General features: G+C 39.5%; 1 protein-coding gene across 7 annotated transcripts in view; it reads right to left on the bottom strand.

Annotated features, from left to right (window-relative positions):
• Positions 1-934: 934 nt before the first annotated feature.
• FBXO38 (F-box protein 38) overlaps positions 935-21,788 on the bottom strand; it is a 66,769-nt gene continuing 45,915 nt past the window's right edge. For 4 of the 7 annotated variants that reach the window (XM_052642939.1, XM_052642942.1, XM_052642941.1 and 1 more), the window contains 10 exons: positions 17,359-17,478; positions 15,367-15,546; positions 13,099-13,833; positions 7,917-8,017; positions 7,597-7,699; positions 5,673-5,839; positions 4,177-4,322; positions 2,955-3,058; positions 2,359-2,472; positions 935-1,684 (listed from right to left, as the gene is read on the bottom strand). In XM_052642939.1, coding sequence (XP_052498899.1) covers positions 1,506-1,684; positions 2,359-2,472; positions 2,955-3,058; positions 4,177-4,322; positions 5,673-5,839; positions 7,597-7,699; positions 7,917-8,017; positions 13,099-13,833; positions 15,367-15,546; positions 17,359-17,478 — 1,949 coding nt within the window. In that variant the 3' untranslated portion in view covers positions 935-1,505. The remainder of the gene's footprint in view (positions 1,685-2,358; positions 2,473-2,954; positions 3,059-4,176; positions 4,323-5,672; positions 5,840-7,596; positions 7,700-7,916; positions 8,018-13,098; positions 13,834-15,366; positions 15,547-17,358; positions 17,479-21,788) is intronic. The other 3 variants (XM_052642944.1, XM_052642946.1, XM_052642943.1) reach the window with 3 other exon arrangements.

The raw sequence follows: 21,788 nt of genomic DNA, 5'->3' as shown, positions 1-21,788 counted from the left end.
ACAGTAGAAAACAGGTTTAGATGAGTCTTGGCTGAGAGTTGGGGGCCCTGTATTACTTTGAAATATCTAGAACGTCCTGTAATTGGTTTTCCACCTTTTAGTGGTTACAGTTCTCACCTGGAGAGAGGAATACACTCTTAGAAGAGAGGTAGCTGAGTTAAAAACAAGGTAATAAAGAGATGACTGAATGCGGCACCATTCTTCCTAATAAATAGGCAAATTTAATTAAAGTCGTAAGAAACTGATTTAGCAGTGTTAAGTGTTAGTAAATACTTGCCAGCACCTTGTCTTTAAGTATTAACGATGAAGACAGAAGCAGCCTGGTAGGAATCAGACACTAGAATTATTGTCCAGCTTGACCTTAATCCGCCCCTGACCATGGGAAAGCCATTTTCCCTCTAAGCTTCAATTAATCCCCTGTAAATGAAGGGGTTGGACACTTAACACCTCATACAGACCGTAATTACATATTCTATTTGGAAAGAGATTATAACTGGCAAAGCCATCACCCAAATGCAGGTGTTGCTCTAAAGCTTTTTTTGCCTTAATCCTGGACAGTGTGATACTGGGTTTATCACTGCTGTGTACCAGGTAAATTTCTCTCCTTGAGAAAGGACACCTCCCGAAGACAAGGCATCTGGGGGAATTCTGCTGCTCTCACAGAACACTGAGAGTTCTGTGAGTTCAACACTGTGCAGCCACAGAACTTTTAAAAAAGCAATCAGAAATTAGATTACACTAAAATGTTACTTAGACACAACTCTACACATTCCTTCGCTGGGTAGTATTTGCTCCTCTTCGATTCAGTTCCAAGGCAAGAAAAATTTTTTTAATAAACTTTTATTTTTTATATTCAAGATAAAGCATATACACAACTGAATATGGAAATAAATAACTAGAAATGCTTTGGAAACTTTTCCATTTCCCCCTCAAACTCATGAGTCTTTTTTAAACTTCATTTTAAGAAATACAGCAACTATAATACCAAGAGAAAAAAGAAGCACAACTTTGTACAGAAACATATAGCCGCCTCTGACTATAAGGTTTAGCTGGAGTTTTAATAAACACAAAAGAGCACAAGACAAAGACTCTTCAACAGATTTACTCAAATAGCTTCGCTCGAGAAGAAAAAGGCACAGATTTAAGGGGATGACAGTGATTATTAAGAATATAGTAAATGGGGGCTCAGCCAAAAAGTGATACTTTATGAACTAAGTCTGGAAAAATGAACAAAATGAACTCTTTCCAATTACCTGCCTTCATTAAAATGAACTTTTAAATTAAATTGTATAAACATATGATATAAAGCTGGTACTTAGGAAGTATCTTTGTATATCTCCTCTATGTACAAATCTTTGTATACAACTTCAATGTTCCTGATACATTTTCTATACACCAAAATGGCCCGGGCTTCCCAACTGCACACCTCCAAGTCTCTGTGGGGCTTGTTGGCAGCTGGACAGCCCCAGCAGCACTCCCAGGACAGCTAGAAAGAAGAGGGCCAGTTAAATGTAGTCATCTTCAACAGGCTCTCCATTGACGTCACAATAGTGGATAAAGATCGCCACTACTCGCTGAAACACACCCTTCTTCATCTGCCGCATCTCTGAAATTTCCTCTCCTATTGTTTCCATACAGATGTCTGCAGACAGCTGCCCTTTCCTTCGAGGAGCATAGATGGTACCTTGGAAAGTAGAAAGCGAAGGGGAAACAAGATTATCAAAATCGTTTGGGAAGCTACTCTGATTAAGCTGGTCCATGAGATATGCCTGTATCCTCTTCATGCAGTGTACTGATATATGTTTAGCTCATGGAATGGGTTCCCATCAGTGTGGTTATAATACTATGCTTGATGCCAAAAAGACTGCATATGATTAAAGGCCCAAGGAGAAAATGCACCAGAGACGTAAGTCATATATATGTACATTTAGTTTATGAAATCTATTTCCTCCTAAAATCCATACCTAAACTGTTAAGTCCCCACAAGCTACCCAAGCAGCAGCTCATAATTAGCAGAATTAGTATAAATGGGACAATTTTGAAACAATATAATTGACCAATTCTTTAATAAAAGAGTAATAAGATCATCAACATTTAGGTTAAAAACAAAAACAAAACTAAGCAGGAAAATCAGTCTGAAGGGCTCCTTCCTACATATCCCTAGTTAAGTCAATGTTTCCCTATTGTACGCATTTAGAGCTACTCTGTCTTTTGAGCAAGGGGAGAACCAAATAATAACAAAAGGCAAAAACATTTATATGGGAAGTGATTAAAAGCTGCACTGCTTGTAACGCAAACAAAATACTCAGGATTTAATGCTCAAACTAGAGAATAAAAATCAAGCCAGGTCATAATTACTTTCTTCATCATCCTCAAAATCGTATCTGGCAAAGCTGTTAGGTTCTGCTGCCCGTAGTGATCTCAACCAAGGGAAGTCTGAAATCATGGAATACGGCGCTCCATCCACAACACCTAAAGAAGACAGATCAACAGTGCTACCGGAGGGGAAGTAATGACATGGCCAAACGCTGCAGCATTTCAAAAGCAGCACCAGAGCTATGGATTCCAACTCTAGCTCCGCTATTACTTAGTCATGTGACTTTGACCATCCTTGGTTTTCATTAAGCCTCAGTTTCTCTCCCTTTATGTGTGTGTGTATGTTTATACACAAATAAAGAGGCTAACACAGGTTCCCTCAAGTCACGGCAACTCAAGCTGTATCAAGTTTCCATTTCTTTTACTTTTTGTTTCCATACTGTTGATTATTTTAGAGATGGCAAAAACTCATACAGGGACAGCAATAATTATCTCATCCCTGCTACCTGCAGATAGTTAATATTCCCATTATTTTGACAAACTGTAAAGCTCCCAATCCTTCCTATCTTTCCTAAGACATGCCTCTCCATCTAGTTAACAGCTATTAGCTTTCCAACCGTTTACAAATAAATGCTCACCTTCTAAAGTATAGATTTCTCTACCCCAGGGATACTTAGGGTACTTCTTTAAGTCATCTTCACTTCGTGTGGCTTCAGGGAAGAATTCATACTTAATGAGCTCTCTGGAGGCAACAAGAAAATTTAAAAATTATAAAACTGAAAAAAAATGTTGGGATATAAGTTAGAAAGGAACTATCAAAATGTGTCTTGCCTTGATTCTAATGACGATCTCAAACAAAGTATTAAAATAACAAATGCATAAAGACTGATGCATATATTCTGATGATATAAAACATCACAGTTTTGGACTTCCCTGGTGGTCCATGCTAAGTTGCTAAGTTGTGTCTGTTTGTGACCCCATGGACAGTAACCCATGAGGCTCCTCTGTCTATAGGATTTTCTAGGCAAGAATACTGGAGTGGGTTGGCAGTCCAGTGGTTAAGAATCCGTCTGCTAATGCAGAAGACACGGGTTCAATCCCTGTTCCAAGAAGATTCCACATACCATAAGGCAACTAAGCCGGTGGGCCCCAACTACTGGAGCCAACGTGCTCTGGAGCCCATGCTCCAGGGCAAGAGAAGCCACCCTAATAAGAAGTCTGTGCACCACAATGAAGAGTAGCCCCTGCTCACTACAACTAGAGAAAGCCCACGCACAGCAACAAAGACCTAGTGGAGCCAAAAATAAACATTTTTTTGTTTTTGTTTTTAAACACAGAGTTTTTTAAGATCTTTAATTTGACCTCTTTTAAACATGCTGTGGGGCTTCCCTTGTAGCTCAGTCATTAAAGAGTCTGCCTACAATGCAGGAGACCTGGGTTTGACACCTGGGTCAGGAAGATCCCCTGGATCTTCTGCCACTCCAGTATTCTTGCCTGGAGAATCCCATGGACAGAGGAGGCTGGCAGGCTACAGTCCATGGGGTCCCAAGAGTCGGACACTACTTAGCGACTAAACCACCACAACCAACCATACATGCTGTAGGCTAAAGGCATGAAACTAAAGGTACATGTACAGCCTGTTCTTGTGGTTTTTAAGTTTGAAAATAAAAAGTTAAACATACATGTATGCATTTTAGTTTTAAGTCTTATTTCCCTCATTTTTTTTCACTATTTCATGTGTGTCAGCGCCTGAAAAGCCTGGATGAAATCATTTAAAATAAAAAACAATTAGGATTTGTTTCTGGGTGTCCTTGCTCCATGGAATGATACAGAAGGCTGTCAGGGCTGCAGATTACTTACTGGTTAATGTTTGCTATCGTGTCCATCCAGCTGCGAATGCGCACCTTGTTCCGGACGTTGGGAGGGTTACTGAATTCATGGATAATACAGATATGATAGGGGTAGGGACCACTAAATAGCTTCTGCTCCAATGTTAGTGTGTCCACCTGTGGAAAATACCAGAGAGGATTTGGAACCAAGGAAGAAAATGCCTTAGCAATCTATCTCCTCGGGCTTGAACAATCTTTCCTTGGGACCTCAGTTTTTGAATCTTTGGCTGATTTGAAAATCAAATAGTCACATTCTGCCCTGAACACAACTTGCCATGCTAGGAATAAGGCTAAGCAAATTCATCTGTCTAGCAAGCTCAACAATTTACATCTCACTGTTGTATAAATGCACATTAAACCAGAGAATCTGGATTTAGGTAACTGATCCCAGCAATTCACTTCTGAGTATGTCCTTTACAGGTTTAAAGACAATACATTATAGAACTCTGAGTGTAGAACCATACACCTCATTCTAACTGGAATACTGTCCATTCCTAAAGACAGAACACATTTCCTTGCTTCCTTGTAGCTTTTGTTCACAATGCATCCCTATTACACTTACGAATTCCCACTTTGCCATCTTACTGACATACATGTCTGCCTCCTTCATGGAAAGGCAAATTTCTCAAGGGAAGGCTAATGACCTGTGTATTTTTCAGCCCCAGTAAATTATAAACATTCAACAAGCAATCTGTGTACTGAAATGACTCTTTTCAGGCCAGGTTCAAACACTGACTGCAAACACTGATTGTTTAAAGCCTAATACTTCCTTTAAATGTTCTTTTGACATTAAGCAGTTTCACATGCAATGCTACTTTTTCCCCTCAGTTTTACTGAGAAGTAATTGACACATATCACTGTATACACTTAAGGTATACAGCACGATGATTTATTACTATATATATTGTGAAATTTTACCACAAAAGGTTCAGCTAACAGCCATCATCTTATATGGATACTATAAAATGTTTACTCTTGATAATGATAATGGTAATAACAGCAACTATCATTTGATTGCATGGTATATGCCAGGAACTGTGCTAGCACTTCACATGTATTAGTTTAACCATTACAGTAACTGCAGGTTTTTATTCCTCTAATTTTAGAGACGAAGAAACTAAAACACAGAAGTCAAGCAATCTGCTACAGATCAGTGAACCAGAACTGGAACCAGCAAGTCTGAAATCAGAGTCTGCTCTTTATCACAGGCAACATTTAGTAAGTATAAAAACTTGTTGAAAAACAACTCTCTTCATCATATAACTTGCTAAAAGCCTCACAACGATCTATTAGAGAAGCAATGATGCAGAAAACTGCAAGATAGTCTAGGTTGGTTAAAAAACTGGAGAATCCAAAGAAACATTACTGTGGATTCAGCAACTGAATAAAAGCCAATTTTAAAAAGGCTGAAGACTAACAAAGGATGAGTGCAATATGTCATCACCAAAAAGAAGCAGAGCTTGTTACCTGCTGCATGGGGCGTAGGTATATGATACGGTTTCTTTCAGGAGGCATCCTTAGTATCTGGTCTAATACCTGATCCATATTCAGTTTCTTGCACTGCGCATAATCAAATCGGTTTACGATTGGTGCATTTTCTACTTTTAAATGTTTCAGTACCCTGCATCTTGTAGCTACAAAATGAAAACAAAGGTAAGATCTACAAATAATTTATACAAAATAACAGAGCAATGAATATAGCCTATTTGGAATCCTCTTTGGAGGATTGGCACATCTTTCATTAGCATAAAATACTGCAGATAAAAATATCTTTAACACAGGCCAAGTATTATTACACAGGACAACTGACAGTCATCAAAATGACTTGAAAATATGATTCTGTCCCATTCAAAGGAAGACTGTCACCCTCATGCTAGAAGGGAGCTGAAGGTACCTTTTCCTATCTAAGATGTTACTGACAAGAAATTCAAGTCTCAGAGACTGACCTGCCTAAATACAGGAATTGTTTAGGAAATGTTTCTTGAAGAGGATGAATGATTGCAACTATTGAACTATACCAACTTTATGGGTAATGGTTCACATATGTTATCTTTCATTTGCCCACAGGGAATAAGCAGTGTTGATTTCAATTCTTATCACAGTATAAAACCAGAACCTTAAAAAAAAAACAACTCAGAAATATTTGGATACTTTGGTCTAAAGTTGTACAGTCCAGTATGGTAGTCACTAGATACCTGGAGCTATTTAAATTTAAATTAACTAAAATGTAATAAAACAATTTAGTTCCTCAGACACTAGTCACAGTTCAAATGTTCAAAAGTCAAAAGTAGCCAGTGGTTACACATAAAACAACAGAGATACAGAATATTCCATCACTGCAGAAAGTACTACTGAAAGTGCTGCTCTGAAACATGATTAAATATTCTTCCCATTTAACATACAAATGTGAGGTTATGGAGAAAAGTAAATGTGACACATTTAACTACAGTAAGATACCAACTTCAGAAAAATACCCCCTTTCTTTTTTTTAATCTCACATATCATATACATATGTGTAAGCATGTATCAATCACTCCATTAAGCCGTGGCAAATGCTTTGTAAAGTAAGTACAATTATGTACACTTTACAGACCGAAAAAAATCAATGCAGGATACATAAGTTGCACAAAGCAAGAAACAAGTCAGTTCTTAATGATTTTACATGGAGAGTATCAAAAACAATTTTGAGTAATAATGGAAAAATAAACAGATAATGCATGGGGCATACTATGTACCTGAAACTTTTAACTCACGCATTTTCAATTTAAAAATTTTAAACTTTGAATAACTCACTTATTTGCTCAGAGATAAATATGTATATTAAAAAGACATGAGAAATGTACTGGAAGGATATATATTAAATACACGACCAAAGGTAATGGGAGCCAATGGGACTGGCAATGAGGGACAAATGGGCCTGGAAAGAAAAGTAGGGCCTAGACTAAGGATGTGCCATGAACTGAGGTTATGATTGATGGTATCATATCCAGAGCAGTCAAGCACTTAAGGCCCAGTCACTACTCCCTCTGTAAACACACACGTAAAGACATGTCCAACACCACAGCTAGAAAATAGCAAAGAAGGATTCAAGGTGAGGCCTACTTGACTCCAAAGCCCAAAAATGCTGTTGACTTAACCTCTATCAGATCAAGTTGCAATTATCTTGAGGAGGAAACTGGAGGAGAGTCTATATTAAAAGATAAACTAAGTCTCTGTACTTAACCCCCTGCAAATACTACAGAGTTGAGAACTACACAATGAGGACAGAATTAGAAAAATCTAACTGATTCTTTTGAAAAAGCAATACAGTAATGCTGTTATAGTATTTATGAGACTTTAATCCTTTAAGCTAAGTCAGATGCTGTAGTACGACATGGGCCTAAGTACATACCATGGATGAACATCATCTTGGGACAGTCTTTCAGCACTAGATCTGTGATTCCACAGTTGGTCATAGTGACTCCAACAAGATTTTTGGATTTTAATACAAGGACCTACAAGGAAAAAAATTTAAAAGATGTACCTTCTAGAGTATGTACTTTTTCTTTAAAAAAACAAAACTAATGTTTTCACTGGCACAATTGAGAAGCAACTACTACCAATCTCTTCTCTTTAGGGCAAAGAAAATAGGTAAAGACGGGAACTTTAGCTCCTTTACATTCTTCAGGGACTGGGCAGGACTGAAAGGTAAGTGAAGGTTTTCCCCTTCACCTGCACATGGTCATCTTCAATCACAGGATCACTGGTACTGGTGGACTTATCCGCTGTCCGCTTCCGCTTCATGGCATGACGTGGCTTTGCTTTGGCAACTTCTAAAAAAGGTGAGAGGAAATAAAAATTTTAGCTTTGTTGTCTTTCCTTCAAAGAGAGCACATTCAAATGCATAGGTATAAACTCCATTAAGACAACTCTCAATTCTACTACTTGATTCTGAAAGGAATACAAACAGACTGGCATTTCCGAATGACTTCCAAAATAAGATAACCTTCAACCAACGTCAAATATACACCATGCTCTTCATACCTGGGCCATTCCAACAATCTAATCAACATTCTCGTCTCTAGACACTCAAGCCATCCTAAATACTACTGGTAAGATTAAACTCACCGATTTCCTGCTAAACAACTTTAAATCACTGACTGCTGCTTAGGGAATACGTATTGATGCCTGACATTTGGAGCTACACTTTAGCCCCAACCTTTCTCAATTTTACCCCATACCATATCCTAGTCATCTCCTATTGCCAATGGCTCTGAAGTCACTGATCATTTTAGCTTTTCCTGCCCACCTTTCCTGACTTCAATTTTTGAAATACTATCCATCCCTGAAAAGTCCAGTTTAAATGCTACCTGCTCTAGTAAGTCACCTGGATCCCCAAACATCTGGTTCTATAATTCCCTGTATATGTTTTATTTCTCCATTTAAACTAAAAGCTCCTTGAAGACAACAACATTGTCTTATTTCATCTCTGTATCAACGTCAGCTGCTAACGATGAGCTAAAATGAACATTTATTGAATAAAATGGCACTCAACATTCACTGAATGATTGAAAGCATCACAGATACATCGATGGAGTAACAATAATAGCAAATATTTACTGAGCACTTACTGTGTGTCAGGCACTTTTCTCAGGGTTTTACTTATATTAACTGATTTAATCCTGTTCACAGCCCTCTGAGATAGATTATTCTCCTTGCTTTACAAATAAGTAAACTCAGACATGGTAAAAGAAAACAGTTTACCAAGCTATTTACCACTGTGCTAGAAAACCTGCAATTACTTATCTGCCAGAGCCTGCCTGCTGCTGCTGCTGCTAAGTTGCTTCAGTCATGCCCGACTCTGTGTGACCCCATAGACGGCAGCCCACCAGGCTCCCCCGTCCCTGGGGTTCTCCAGGCAAGAACACTGGAGTGGGTTGCCACTGCCTTCTCCAATGCTTCACTTTTACTTTCAAACCCCGCCTAGTAAAGTTCTAATTCACTTACTAGTACTGTTTTAAAACATTATAGTTTAATTATATAATCATCAAATATCATGTTGATATTATTTAAGTACAAGTTCAAAATTCATCTCAAAAACTTAACAAGCATATATATTTTCCAAGACAAGACAAGATACTAAATCACTGTCTTCATTTAGAGTCATTCTGTAGCAGAGCATATACTGAATGAAGTAAGGTTGACATTTATTAATTAAATCCTACCACACTGCACACTACTACTAGATTATAAACATTCCACTTGGTAACTGTCTCTCACTTCAAACTTGGAAAGTCTACAAAGAAAGGGAAACAAGGTACAAATACTGAAAATTTCTGAAGGCCTGGGGTTATATAGGAACCCTGTATAACCAGTTCAAGTGGTTTTTTTCTTTTTTCAATATACCAGAACTCTTTCCTCCACCATTCAAAATCTTTGTGAAATATTATGCAAAACAACTGAAGACAGCTACTTTGGTTGAAGCCTAGAAGGGAGTCCAAGAGTTTTTACCTATCAAACTTCCTCCAAGGACTTTGAACCCAAGCAAAAACCCTGGGTTTCTGGAAAAGAAAACTACTGATACACCGAAGGCCAACTTACACAGTACTCCTGAAGGAGCTTCATGAATAATCTAATTATCTTCACTGACAGGGAATCTAACAGCAGCACCATTTCATACAACAGCCAAATTTCACACACCTGTTTCAACCAATAAGAAGTCCTGGTTCCTTTTCCCAGAACCACAAAAGCAAAAACAGGTTTGCTTCCATTCCTTCATCACAGTGTTCAAATAAGACTCTTCTAACAGCACTCTCCTTTCATGCTCCAATCTTCAACCTCTCACCGTCATGGATTGCTTCCCTCCCCTACTCTTCAACTGATCAGTATATGGGGCTCAAAGTTAAATTTCCTGTTCTCCTGAGTATCCAAATTGGCAGTTTGTTTTCTAAGAAAAATTGTAAAACTAAGTCACATTGTATATGTAGATAATCTTGAAAAACAAATGCTTCCCAATGTAAAAAGAAAACAGAGTTCATTGTGCTTTTTTCTTATGCCTCCTTCTTTGTTTAGGGACAATCTTTAGTGATTTTCTACATCCACCAGCATCAACATACCTCATATGATGGCTCCTACCATTTATTAAGTTCACAATTACTCACTCAAGACCCATACCATGTAAGACATTGTGCTAGAAGCTGGGAATATTATGGTGAGCAAGCAGACACTGTCCCTGCCCTCATGGAGCTCATAGTCTATTGGAAAAATGGACAGTAAAACACAGAATCACAATACACAGTGTAGTTGACACTAGTGAAGATGCTACAGAAACACAGAAAAGCAGACCAGCGTAGTCACGGGCGTTAAGCAAACAGGTCAGGGTTCATGGGCCCCGCACCATACTCATCTTGATGCCGTTCTCTGACAATCCAGTTAGTTATTTCTGTGATGTTTATTTTATAAATCATTATGCAATGAGGAGAAAAAGAACAACGTACAGGCATTTATTCCCAATATAGGAAATCACAAGACAAATAACTACTTCTAACACGGTTTTAACACTACATAGGGCCATAAATAAAAAGCCAAATTAAAAACTCAAATATTTTCTTTGAAGTGATTTTAAAAATATCTGTAACACTCAGTCAAGTTTGTTCCTCTATTGGTTTGGACTTTTCTCCTTAAAACTTTTAAAGCAGAATGGCCAACAGATATAAAAAAACATGCTAGATTAAAAATTGCAAACTGAAAGTCACTCACATAACTTGTTCTTCCCAAAAGAGATAGGGAAAATTTAAAACTCAGCAGTTTGAAATTTCCCCAGAAAAGCTGTTATTGAAAGTAAATGAACATTTGTATTGTGTTTAAAAATATTAGCAAGTAATTTACCTACCATATACACTATACACATTAACTACAGACATTATGAGTCTTCCCAAATTGAAATAAAAAAAAATCAATAAGACAACAGATATAATGTACCTAAAAAAGTAAAAAGCACTACATAAATTTAATACTAGTAAATTATTTAACCAAAGAAAAAGTTCTAGTCACGCAATAAGTCAGAAGAAAGTGGCGAAGGGAATAACAAAACATAAGGCAAAGAAGTCAAACCCCCTCCCCTAAGATGGTTAATGTGAAGGGCCCATATTAAAAACACAAGCAACCCCCACCCCCCCGAAAAGTAACAACTCTTAAAACTTTACCAAGGCTCAGGAGACAAAATGAGTCCCTAAAGAGGAAGACTCAAAAACTGATCATTATCTTTTCAGTCAATCAATGTAAAGGAATTACAAACAAAACATAGGAATGTTTGTTTCTGCAACTTGACAAATTATAAAACTATAAAAATAAGTGATAAATGCATGACTAACCAAGGACATTTTGCAAACAGTAATGAAAGAGGACAGAACACTGGAATAGGCCAGCATGCCAAGAGGTGAGCTGCAACAGAGGCCAAGTACACGATGAGAGAGTGTTTCAAAACAGCGATGAGGATGGGTGTCAGTAAGTAGTGCTCAGACAATCGGGTGACAATTTGTAATTAAAAGACAGTTCCCAAAGATTATAATAAAGATTTAAACTAAAATAAGTAAACACATGAATAAAAGAATGAGAAGATGTGAATAATTATCTGAGCTAGGTGTACAGAAGGCTTTCCACAGCATAGAAGTAAACTGAACATGTAGATCAAAACTAAAACATGTGGATCTGACTTTACAAACATGAAAAACCATACAGCAAAGGGTGTCCTAATGAGGTGCTTCTGTTTAATGGGCACAGACGTTCAATGTGGGGCAATGAAACAGTTGAGCTGGATGGTGGTGATGGATGCGTAACAATGTGAATATACCTAATGCTAATAAGCTATACTACAAAATGATTAAAATGGTAAATCCATGTTATGTATAAAAAAATATAAAAAGCATTTAAAATTCAAGCTGGGAAAAGTATTTTCATCATGGCAGAACTAATGTTTGCAAGGCATAATAAAATCTTCAAATAAAACTCATATACTTTGAGTTTATGTCTTATAACAGTACATAAGTAAGGTCTCATATTTATCTTACAAAATATTGCTTTTATTAGTTTAATTCCACATGATTTAATCAACTCTACTTAGTATATAAAAAGGTACTCTATGTGCTGGGTGTTGATGTAAAGATTTTAAAATTGAGTGAGACTTAAGAGAAAATGAAATGTATTATTATTCACTGACAGCTATATACAACTTAATAAAGGCAGCAGAGAGTATTTAAAAATAAGATCAAAAATATAAACAGAATTATAATTAAGAAATGTGCTTTACCCCTACCAAATCCAATGCCTTGGCATACAAATAAATATTAATGAAACTGTATATATATGTACATCTTGAATGTATCTTCATCAAAATAATTCTCAGCTAAACCACTTACCTGCTTATCTCCTGGCAAACCTGACTGGAAACAAAACTAGACTTTGGAAAAAATTACTAAATACTGCAGAAGCAGATATAGGGGTATACCCAACAACTTACAGTCCTTACCTTTTGGCTAAGGTTTTAAAACTTACTAGTTAAGTCTTAAAAGTTAAGACTTCTGAATGTGGAATGGGAGCAGAGCTTATATATTGGGAATAAGACATCAGAATCAGTACAGTATTTAAGGTCAATACATATACACAATTATACTTTTCTTAGAAGCATAGCTATCTAAGCTTTTCTTGGCTGGATATCTTACAAGCTGTTTCACATGCCACCCCGACTCCCCACTCCCATCCCACTGCTGAAAATTAGCTGAAGATCTATATGATCATAGAACCCAAACATAGAAATCAATTCGCCAAACTGGCTTTCTGTAAGAAAACTTTTAGAACGAGCAAATGCTCTTCTGGTCCTAACCTGCAGTAGCTAATCCTGGCAGCATTGTCATACCTGACTCAGATACCAGCGGTACATGGGAGAGTCTGCTCCTGGCCCTTGTTAGGGGCCTCCGAGGGTAGTCTTCATTAGACTGCACGTCACAGCGCTCAGGCTGGGAGCTCCCCCTCCTGTCCTCACCTGTAGCCCCAGAGCCACTCCCATTAGTCCTCTCATCATGTGCTGGGCCTGAAGACCCCCCTTGTGGCAGAGTCCTAAAGGAAAAGGCGGATCTCGTACCATCCGGGCCATTCACAACACAGGCTCGGCTGGTTGAAGGACGTTCCTCATCAGAACACCTGCTAGTTCTCCTGTGGGATTCCTGGGGCCTGTGACAGCAGCATCTGGGGCAGACAGAACTCTCTGCATCTCCCTCCTCCATGGCCTCAGAGTCCTCTGACCCACCGGGGGAGCAGACACACTGCCTGGGCACATCCACTTCTGCAGGGCTAGGCTCGGAAGAGCCGCTGCTGTTCACCGTCCTCACAAAGTCGGGGCTTTGAGAAGCAGTGCTGTGTGAGCTGGAGTTTCCCACTGTGCTGGCGGTGGTGCTGCTGCAGCTGGGATAAACATCCTTGTTTTTTTTCTTTTCAGGAATATCCCTAGCTGCTTTCATATCGGCTTTGATCTGCTCACTGGTGACCTGACAGCCTTTCTCACAGCTGCTTTCCTCGAGAGGAAACTGCTTCGACTGGCCCATCTGATGGGAGTTGTACCTCTTTCGAAGTGGAGTCTTGCCTTTTCCACTTACTGCTTACAGAAAAAGAAGAATGGCCCGAGGAAAAGAAAAGATTTCAGTACAAATTCTGGACAAAAGGTAAGAGTAAATCTGGAACAGGAACAACGTACACTAATTTTCCTAAGGCATAATGGTGACCACATCACTCAGCTGCTCAAGAGTTCTTCTCTAGTGCCTATCTGATTAACACTCTTGATATCAGCTGTCACGGCTTGTCATGACCTAATTGCAAACTAACCTTCCATTCTTGTCCCGTCTATAAACATTCTACACCCCCACCCAAACTTTTCTTTGAATATACCCCTGGCTTATTACCTAGGAGCCTTTATTCTCACCCGTTTTTTTTGGCTTTGGACATCTGTTCATTCTCTTCTGCACTCCCACCCCAGAGCCACAATAGTACATGCCCTAAAATATAATCTGTTTCTGATCTGACTCTTCAACCAGACTAGAGGTTCCGGACAGAGGGAGGGAAATAAGAGAGGTCAAGACTTATTCATCTCACCCCTCACAACACCTAACACAGTAACTGTGGGCAGAGTAAGGCTGAATGAATATACAAAAGCATACTTATATTAGGTTTTGTCTGGCTGACACAAAATCTGGTTTCTAAATTCAGAAATTAAACTTTCTAGGAAACATTAGGTTAGTCAGCTGGTCACATGACTTTTCCTAAATGTCAGTGTCCATAAAACCTCCTTTAAACAAGTGTAAAGATAAATCTGAATTTCTTAACAGGAATAAAGTAAGAAGTGAAAAATCAGTTAGTGGTTAGTAAGTTATTCCAAGTCTAAAGAACTCAGCTTACCATACACAGAAATGTGTGTATATTTCAGGTTCGGTGTTAAATGTGTACAAATATATACTAAACATTCAGATACATTAAGGAATAGGGTCTTCAAGGAAAAATGAGTGGACAATTTAAAAAAACCTCATCCTTTGCACAAGATGGTAAGCATATGGTTCTGAGAAATAGAAGGGAAGACCAAGGAAAGAAGTATAAACCTAAAAGTTAACAGAATTAAAGTTTCTTGGTGAGGCAAATGGCAGAAGGTTGTAGACTGGATTTAAAGGGAGACAAGGGATTATAAGAACATACTTCAGGAGTTCCTCAAGCACCAAACTAACCACCACCATTTGCTAAATAAGCACAAGTGGACAGATGACCACCTGGGGAACGGTTGTTCTTCACTGCTCTAGATGACTCGGCTGTCATCTTTCAGGTGAGGCACAGGCCCCTCACTAATCCCTGATACTCTGATGCCACAATTTCCTAAAGCCTCCACTATGGGACTGCCAATCCTCACATCTTCTCTTCCCTGAGCCCCGATTCTACAATATTCTTGTGCTGCACTTGCCCCCAGCAGTGCCACTCAGATTTCCCTCTCTTGCTTGTTCTGCTGCCTTTCTTGCCCCCTGTCACATTTCATAAGGACATGTCAACTATACCACAAGCTGTGGCAGGGACACAGTATGTAAAGACCAGTGTGTCCGCTCTCATGGTGACTCTCACCAACAGGCCAGAGTGAGACACAGCCTCTCACCTGATAATTCCCTGGACTGCACAGACTCTCCAGTTTTTTCTTCACGCTCAGAGAAACGCCGGGAACCATTCTTAGGAATCCAGACTTCTTGGAGTTCTAGACTGTCTTCTTCATCATCACTCTCTGAGTCATGAACAGTAATTGGGGGTGGTTTTACTACACGCTGAAGACCACTGGGTCCTAAAACAAAGAGCAAAGGCATAACAGTCAATTTTTGCCCATGAACGACTTTCACTCAAAATATTGTTCCAGTATTTTGGGATCAGAGAGATGCTTTGGCTCTATGAAACCTCCCTGATCACTCATTTTCATGCACATACACTCAGATGAGACACTGTGAAAACACTTTAATTTTACAGCATTATGTAAACATTAAGTATGACTAATATACCACCCAACATTATAAAGGAAATTAAAGTAGCGGAGGCATCTTCCTTTAAGATCTTCACTGTTGGAAAGAGTCACATAATTATTCTAAAAATAATACTCATTATTATCATTTGAAAAACAGGCTAGATATTTTCCAAATTTTGCAAATGTCTGAATGAAAGCAAGCCTCTGACACCTATAGACTGGTGACAATTCTGCATTCTTTAAGTACAGGTCTAATGCACTGGATGTCACAGATATGTTCTTGAAAGGCTGGATGCATGCTACAATTTGGTTCTTTGATTATTTATGTAAGAAATGTTTTGGGCTTCCCTGGTGGCTCAGTGGTAAAGAATTTGCCTGCCATTGCAGGAGACGTGGATTTGATCCCTGGGTTGGGGAGATCCCCTGGAGTAAGAAATGGCACCGAATGCAGTATTCTTGCCTGGGAAATCCCAGGGACAGTAGAGCTCGGCAGGCTGCGGTCCATGAGGTCACAAAGAGTCAGACACGACTTGGTGACCAAACAACAACAAAAAATTTTTTGTCCGCTTGGCATTGCACATTGTAAACCTTCAGCTCTCACAACCCACTTTTCTCTGACAAGTGAGGAAACTTTCCTGCCTTTTTCCTGTCATACTGTATAATGCCTGGCACAGGGTAGGCACTCAAGTATTTGTTGAGTGAGCGACTGCATCTGTAAGACACTTAAAACAAGGGTAGTTAAAGATGTTTTCAATTCAAAGGCAAGGTAGCATTTGAACAGACCAGGAGTGAGAAAATTTTAGTTCTCATCTCAATTCTGTTCCTTGATCAATGGCTGAGTGGTCTTGAATAAACCAGTCAAACTTTTCAAAGACTATTAGTTTCCCTATCTGTAAAGATGAAAGATTGTATCAGGTAATCTTTATGGATTATATGACTGCTCTAAATGACCCAGTGCCAAACTGAGACTAGATCTTGTTCTGTTTATTATACCAAATCAACCTCTCCACTGCTTCTTCTCCCCACCAAAATGAAGGGAGAGAATAAGCAGAACATTTAATCAGGTTGTTTTCTTATTTATAACTTGAGTGTTTTATTTTCTCTATACACACACATATGTGTGTATACCAATAAAGAGGAACTGCTGCCACATTTACAAAAAAATAAAAAACAAACTAATAAGATACACACACACATACACAGAGCAAGAAATAACACAAGCCTAGTCAAAAAAATAGGCAGTGGCACCCCACTCCAGTACTCTTGCCTGGAAAATCCCATGGACGGAGGAGTCTGGTAGGCTGCAGTCCATGGGGTCGCTAAGAGTCAGACACGACTGAGCAACTTCACTTTGACTTTTCACTTTCATGCACTGGAGGAGGAAACGGCACCCCACTCCAGTGTTCTTGCCTGGAGAATCCCAGGGATGGTGGGAGCCTGGTGGGCTGCCGTCTATGGGGTCGCACAGTCGGACACAACTGAAGCGACTTAGCAGTAGCAGCAGTCAAAAATAAACAGCATGTAACACATCATTAGCTGTCATGTCAAAAAACCCCCATCATTCTCAATGTTTTCCTTTCTTCATTAAGGTCAGGCCCTAGTTTTTAGAACCATGAATGTGGGAAGTCACATGATTACCAGCTTGTTCCTCGTCAACATCCACAGGAATAACTGCCTGACTGTGAGCTGGAGTCTCATGTCCACTCTCGGCCATCACCTCTGCATCTTCTTGCACCATGTCTTCCATCTCATTCAGTGCTTAAACAAAAATAACCACAGTCAAAGTAAAACCAGGAGATGTCTTAAGAAAACCACAATGGCAGGCAAAACTGTGGCACCATTAAGAAATGAACAGCCTCATGATCATTAGGCCCATTCTAAAAGAGTATCATGTAAATGTGCTTCATTCTATCGACATCAACAAGAAGTGTTCAGTTCTATAGGAGGGGAGACCACAGACGGCAAAAGGATTACTTGATAGAGAAAGTCCATCATTTTAAGATGAAAGGATGGAGAAAGGTACAGATGAAAGAAGAAGCACTGATTTCTTCCTGAAGATGTTACCAGGGATGGCTATATACAGCAACTGTTTGTCTCCCTCTAAGCTATTTGTTTGATGGCAGTGACAGCCAGCTACTGCAAGATCTCATGATCATCTTATAAGCAGTTAGTCTTGTATCTGCCACCTGAACCAGGATGCACTGAGCAAGCAAGCTCAAATTGTTTTTTTCAGCTCATGTGTAGCAAGGATTATTAAACACAGGAAGTACATTTTTAACATTTTAGCAACATTCAAATGTTTAATCTGCATCTAAGTCTTCTAAGGCTATTAGTGCCTTTCAGTGAATGAGAATGTTTATATTTTTCCAGATGATAAGCACACTGAATAACTTCAGACTGATAAGCTTCAAGATTTTAAAAGATTAAATTCAAATCCCTCAAGTCCATATTCAAAGCACTCACCCCAGTACCCTCTTACTCCCGACCTCTAAGCTAGGGCGCCTGCTCTCAGTTTGAATCAGGACAATACCAGTAGTGTCCTTTACACTTGTAGCATGGCCAGGATCCAGATGGTGGCAAGCTGTGTCTACCCTGTGCACCACTCAACACCTATGGGTGTACCACACTACTGCTATCAAATCAACCAACCATTTGAATGAAATGAAGACACCAACACAGAAGGAAACAAGATACTGTTCCTGAAAGAACTAAAGAATCTATTTAAGGAGACAAGAAAAATTCATATAGTCAACAAAGAAACAAGGTAAAATATGAGTATGCCAGAAACGTACTATTCAGATAAATGCTACTGGAATATACAGCAGAGAGGTCTGAGATTTCAGAGGGACACTGGGGTTTGCTTTGGTTTTGAAAATACACAACAGCACGTTCCCCCTCATGTTTAGCCTCCCATCCCAAACTCTTGCCCAACTCTAGCTTCTACACTTCATTTAGGGCCAAAAAAGGACTGACCTTGTCAAGAAATATTACATGATAAACATCAATCAATTTGCATCTTTTACTCAATTCTCAAGAGCAATTATGAAGAGCAGCTAGTAATTAATGTGTACATATACTATGTCTGGCTCTGTGTTAAATGCCCTCATATACATTAGTTATTTCTTATAGCAATCTTATGAGGGTATTATTACTAGTCTCATTTTTGCAGTTGAGGAAACTGAGGCTCAGAACGGTTAGCAATTTAAGGGGATTTGAAATGAGGTCCATTTCCAAAGCCTGCTACAAAACATGGACGATGAGTAGGTGGAAAATTTATAGTCCCTGCTCTCAGAGAACGCACACCTTCTAGCAGAAATGTCAAGACATATAAAATAGGTCAAGGCAAGGCAACCTACTCCAGTATTCTTGCCTGGAGAATCCCATGGACCGAGGAGGCTGGTGAGCTGCAGTCCATTCAGTTGCAAAGAGTTGGTCATGAGAGAGCGACTAAGCACAGCACAATACATACACAGCACAAAACATACTCATTAAGTGCTAGAACAGTCCAAGTAAAGGGAACATGGACAAAAAAGCAGTTGTTAAGTCTGTTGGACAGGGAAGGTTTCACTGAGACGGAGTGATATTTCATATATACCAGGAAGCACATAACATTTTTCAGAAGAGTAGGTAGGTCAGTGATAAAAAGAACAAGAGTTTGAGTTGCGGTAAGGGTGTGAAAGAGGAAAGGAGGTTAAAAAGGTAGCCTGGGTCCCAGACTGTGAAAAGTTTAAAACTGCCTCTTATAGGCAGAAGAAAACCACTAGGACAGAACTACAGACTTTTAAGCATCTGTCTGCAATGCAGGAGACCTGGGTTTGATCCCTGGGTCAGGAAGATCCCCTGAAGAAGGAAATGGCAACTCACTCCAGTACTATTGCCTGGAAAATCCCATGGACGGAGGAGCTTGGTAGGCTACAGTCTATGGGGTCACAAAGAGTTGGACACGACTGAGTGACTTCACAATCAATCACAATCAAGATTTTCAAAGCTTTCAGCAATTGCTTTTTAGGTTGCCACAATAACCTGTGGAAATACTATAAATACCCCGAAGTTATTTTAAACTTCTTCAATTGCATTCACTCACTGAATATTTATTTAGAGCTTACTACAATGTGTTATTGTTCCTAGGTGCTAAAAGACAGTGGTTATCGTCAATATCTCTAATCTCATGGAGTTTAGTTGGGGAAGAAAAAGATTTTTAGTAAAATTATTTTTTAGTCAACAATAAAAACATCAGAAAATAATATCTTATGCAATAAAACTAAAAGAGGGTGATATAAAAGAGAATGAATTAGTGGCACTTAAATTGGTGAGGTGATCAAAAGGTTCAATAAGTCAGAGAAATGTAACACACAGCATGCAGACTATACTTATTAATACTCTATTGCATATTTGAAAATTACTGATAGAAGATCTTAAAATTTCTCATCACAGTAAAAAACTGTAACTATGTATGGTGATCGATGTTTACTAAACTAATTGTGATCATTTTGCAATATGTACAAATAATGTCAATTATACCTCAAGTGAAAAAAAAGATTAAGGTGGTAAGGAAAGACACCTCTGAGATTAATATTTAAGCTAAGACCTACATATCAAGAAGAAGCTAGCCATGTAAAGATGGAGGGGAGGACATTCTATGAAGAGGCAGCAGTCAGTACAACAGTTGGTGCCAGTTTGGCACATTCAAGCACAGTGTGTGAGGTGGGGAGTGGTACCAGGTGAGAACAAGCCAGATTATGCAGCACGTTATGGCCCAAATCAAGAAACTAGATTTATTCTAAGGGAGAGGGGAGCTGTCAGGAAGTTTTACGAAAGGAAGTAACATTGCCTGGTATTTGTTTTTTAAAAACTGCCCTACCTACTCTAAGAACTTATTTTACTGTAAATGCCACTAAAACATTTAGGTAAAAAAAAGGTCTGGTACAACGAGGAAGAAGAATGTAGATACAGTGGGGAGATGTTTTAGAGACAGTCAGCAGAACTCACTGGAGACTCCATGTTGGAGAGAGCAGGTAGGTGGTGGTATAAAGCAAAGAAAGGATGATGTCTTGGGAAAGACAGGCAAGATGACCGAGGGGTAGGATGGGGAGACCACTTTCTCCCCAACAAAATCATCAAAAGATCATCTGAATGCTGAGCAACTTCCACAAAACAAATGAACACTGGTGGAGGACACCAGGCACCCAGAAAGGCTGCCCATTCTCTTTGAAAGGAGAGAGGACAAAATATAAAAGACAAAAAGAGAGTCAAAAGAGTTAGGGATGGAGACCCGTCCTGGGGAGGGAGTTGTTGTGAAGGAGAAGTTTCCAAATAGCAGGAAACCCTCTCACTGGAGGGTCTGTGGGCAGTTTTGGAATCTCACAGGGCAATATCAGTTCAGTTCAGTCACTCAGTCGTGTCCGACTCTTTGCGACCCCATGAATTGCAGCACACCAGGTCTCCTTGTCCATCACCAACTCCCAGATTTCACTCAGACTCATGTCCATCGAATCAGTGATGCCATCCAGCCATCTCACCTTCTGTCGTCCCCTTCTCCTCCTGTCCCCAATCCCTCCCAGCATCAGAGTCTTTTCCAGTGAGTCAACTCTTCGCATCAGGTGGCCAAAGTACTGGAGTTTCAGCTTTAGCATCATTCCTTCCAAGGAAATCCCAGGGCTGATCTCCTTCAGAATGGACTGGTAATATAACCAGGAGGGGAAAAAAAAAACCAAAACCACAGAATATGCGCCTAAACGCAACTCCCAGTGGAGAAGTAGCCCAGACGCTTGTGTCCGCCACCAGTGAGCAGGGGCTAGACAGGGAGGCTTGGGCTGCATGCTTAGGATAAGGACCAGGCCTGAATGCCCTGAGGACAATCTGAGGGAGCGAATGTGAGACAGCAACCCAAGCTGTGGGATAGCCACAGAGAGAGAGAGGAAAAAAAAAAGAGAACTTCCCCGCGAAAGTCTCTAACCTGGCCCTCTCACAGAACAAAGGATTGAAAGAATACCAAAGGAGAGCTAGCTGGCTACATACAGCCCCCCCACCCCACCCCGCCCCCCTGCCAGAGGCAGAGAGGCAGGGAC

This window comes from Budorcas taxicolor, chromosome 7, assembly GCF_023091745.1.
Source record: "Budorcas taxicolor isolate Tak-1 chromosome 7, Takin1.1, whole genome shotgun sequence".
In the NCBI taxonomy this organism is placed as follows: domain Eukaryota; kingdom Metazoa; phylum Chordata; class Mammalia; order Artiodactyla; family Bovidae; genus Budorcas; species Budorcas taxicolor.
This window is presented reverse-complemented; position numbering and strand designations above follow the sequence as displayed.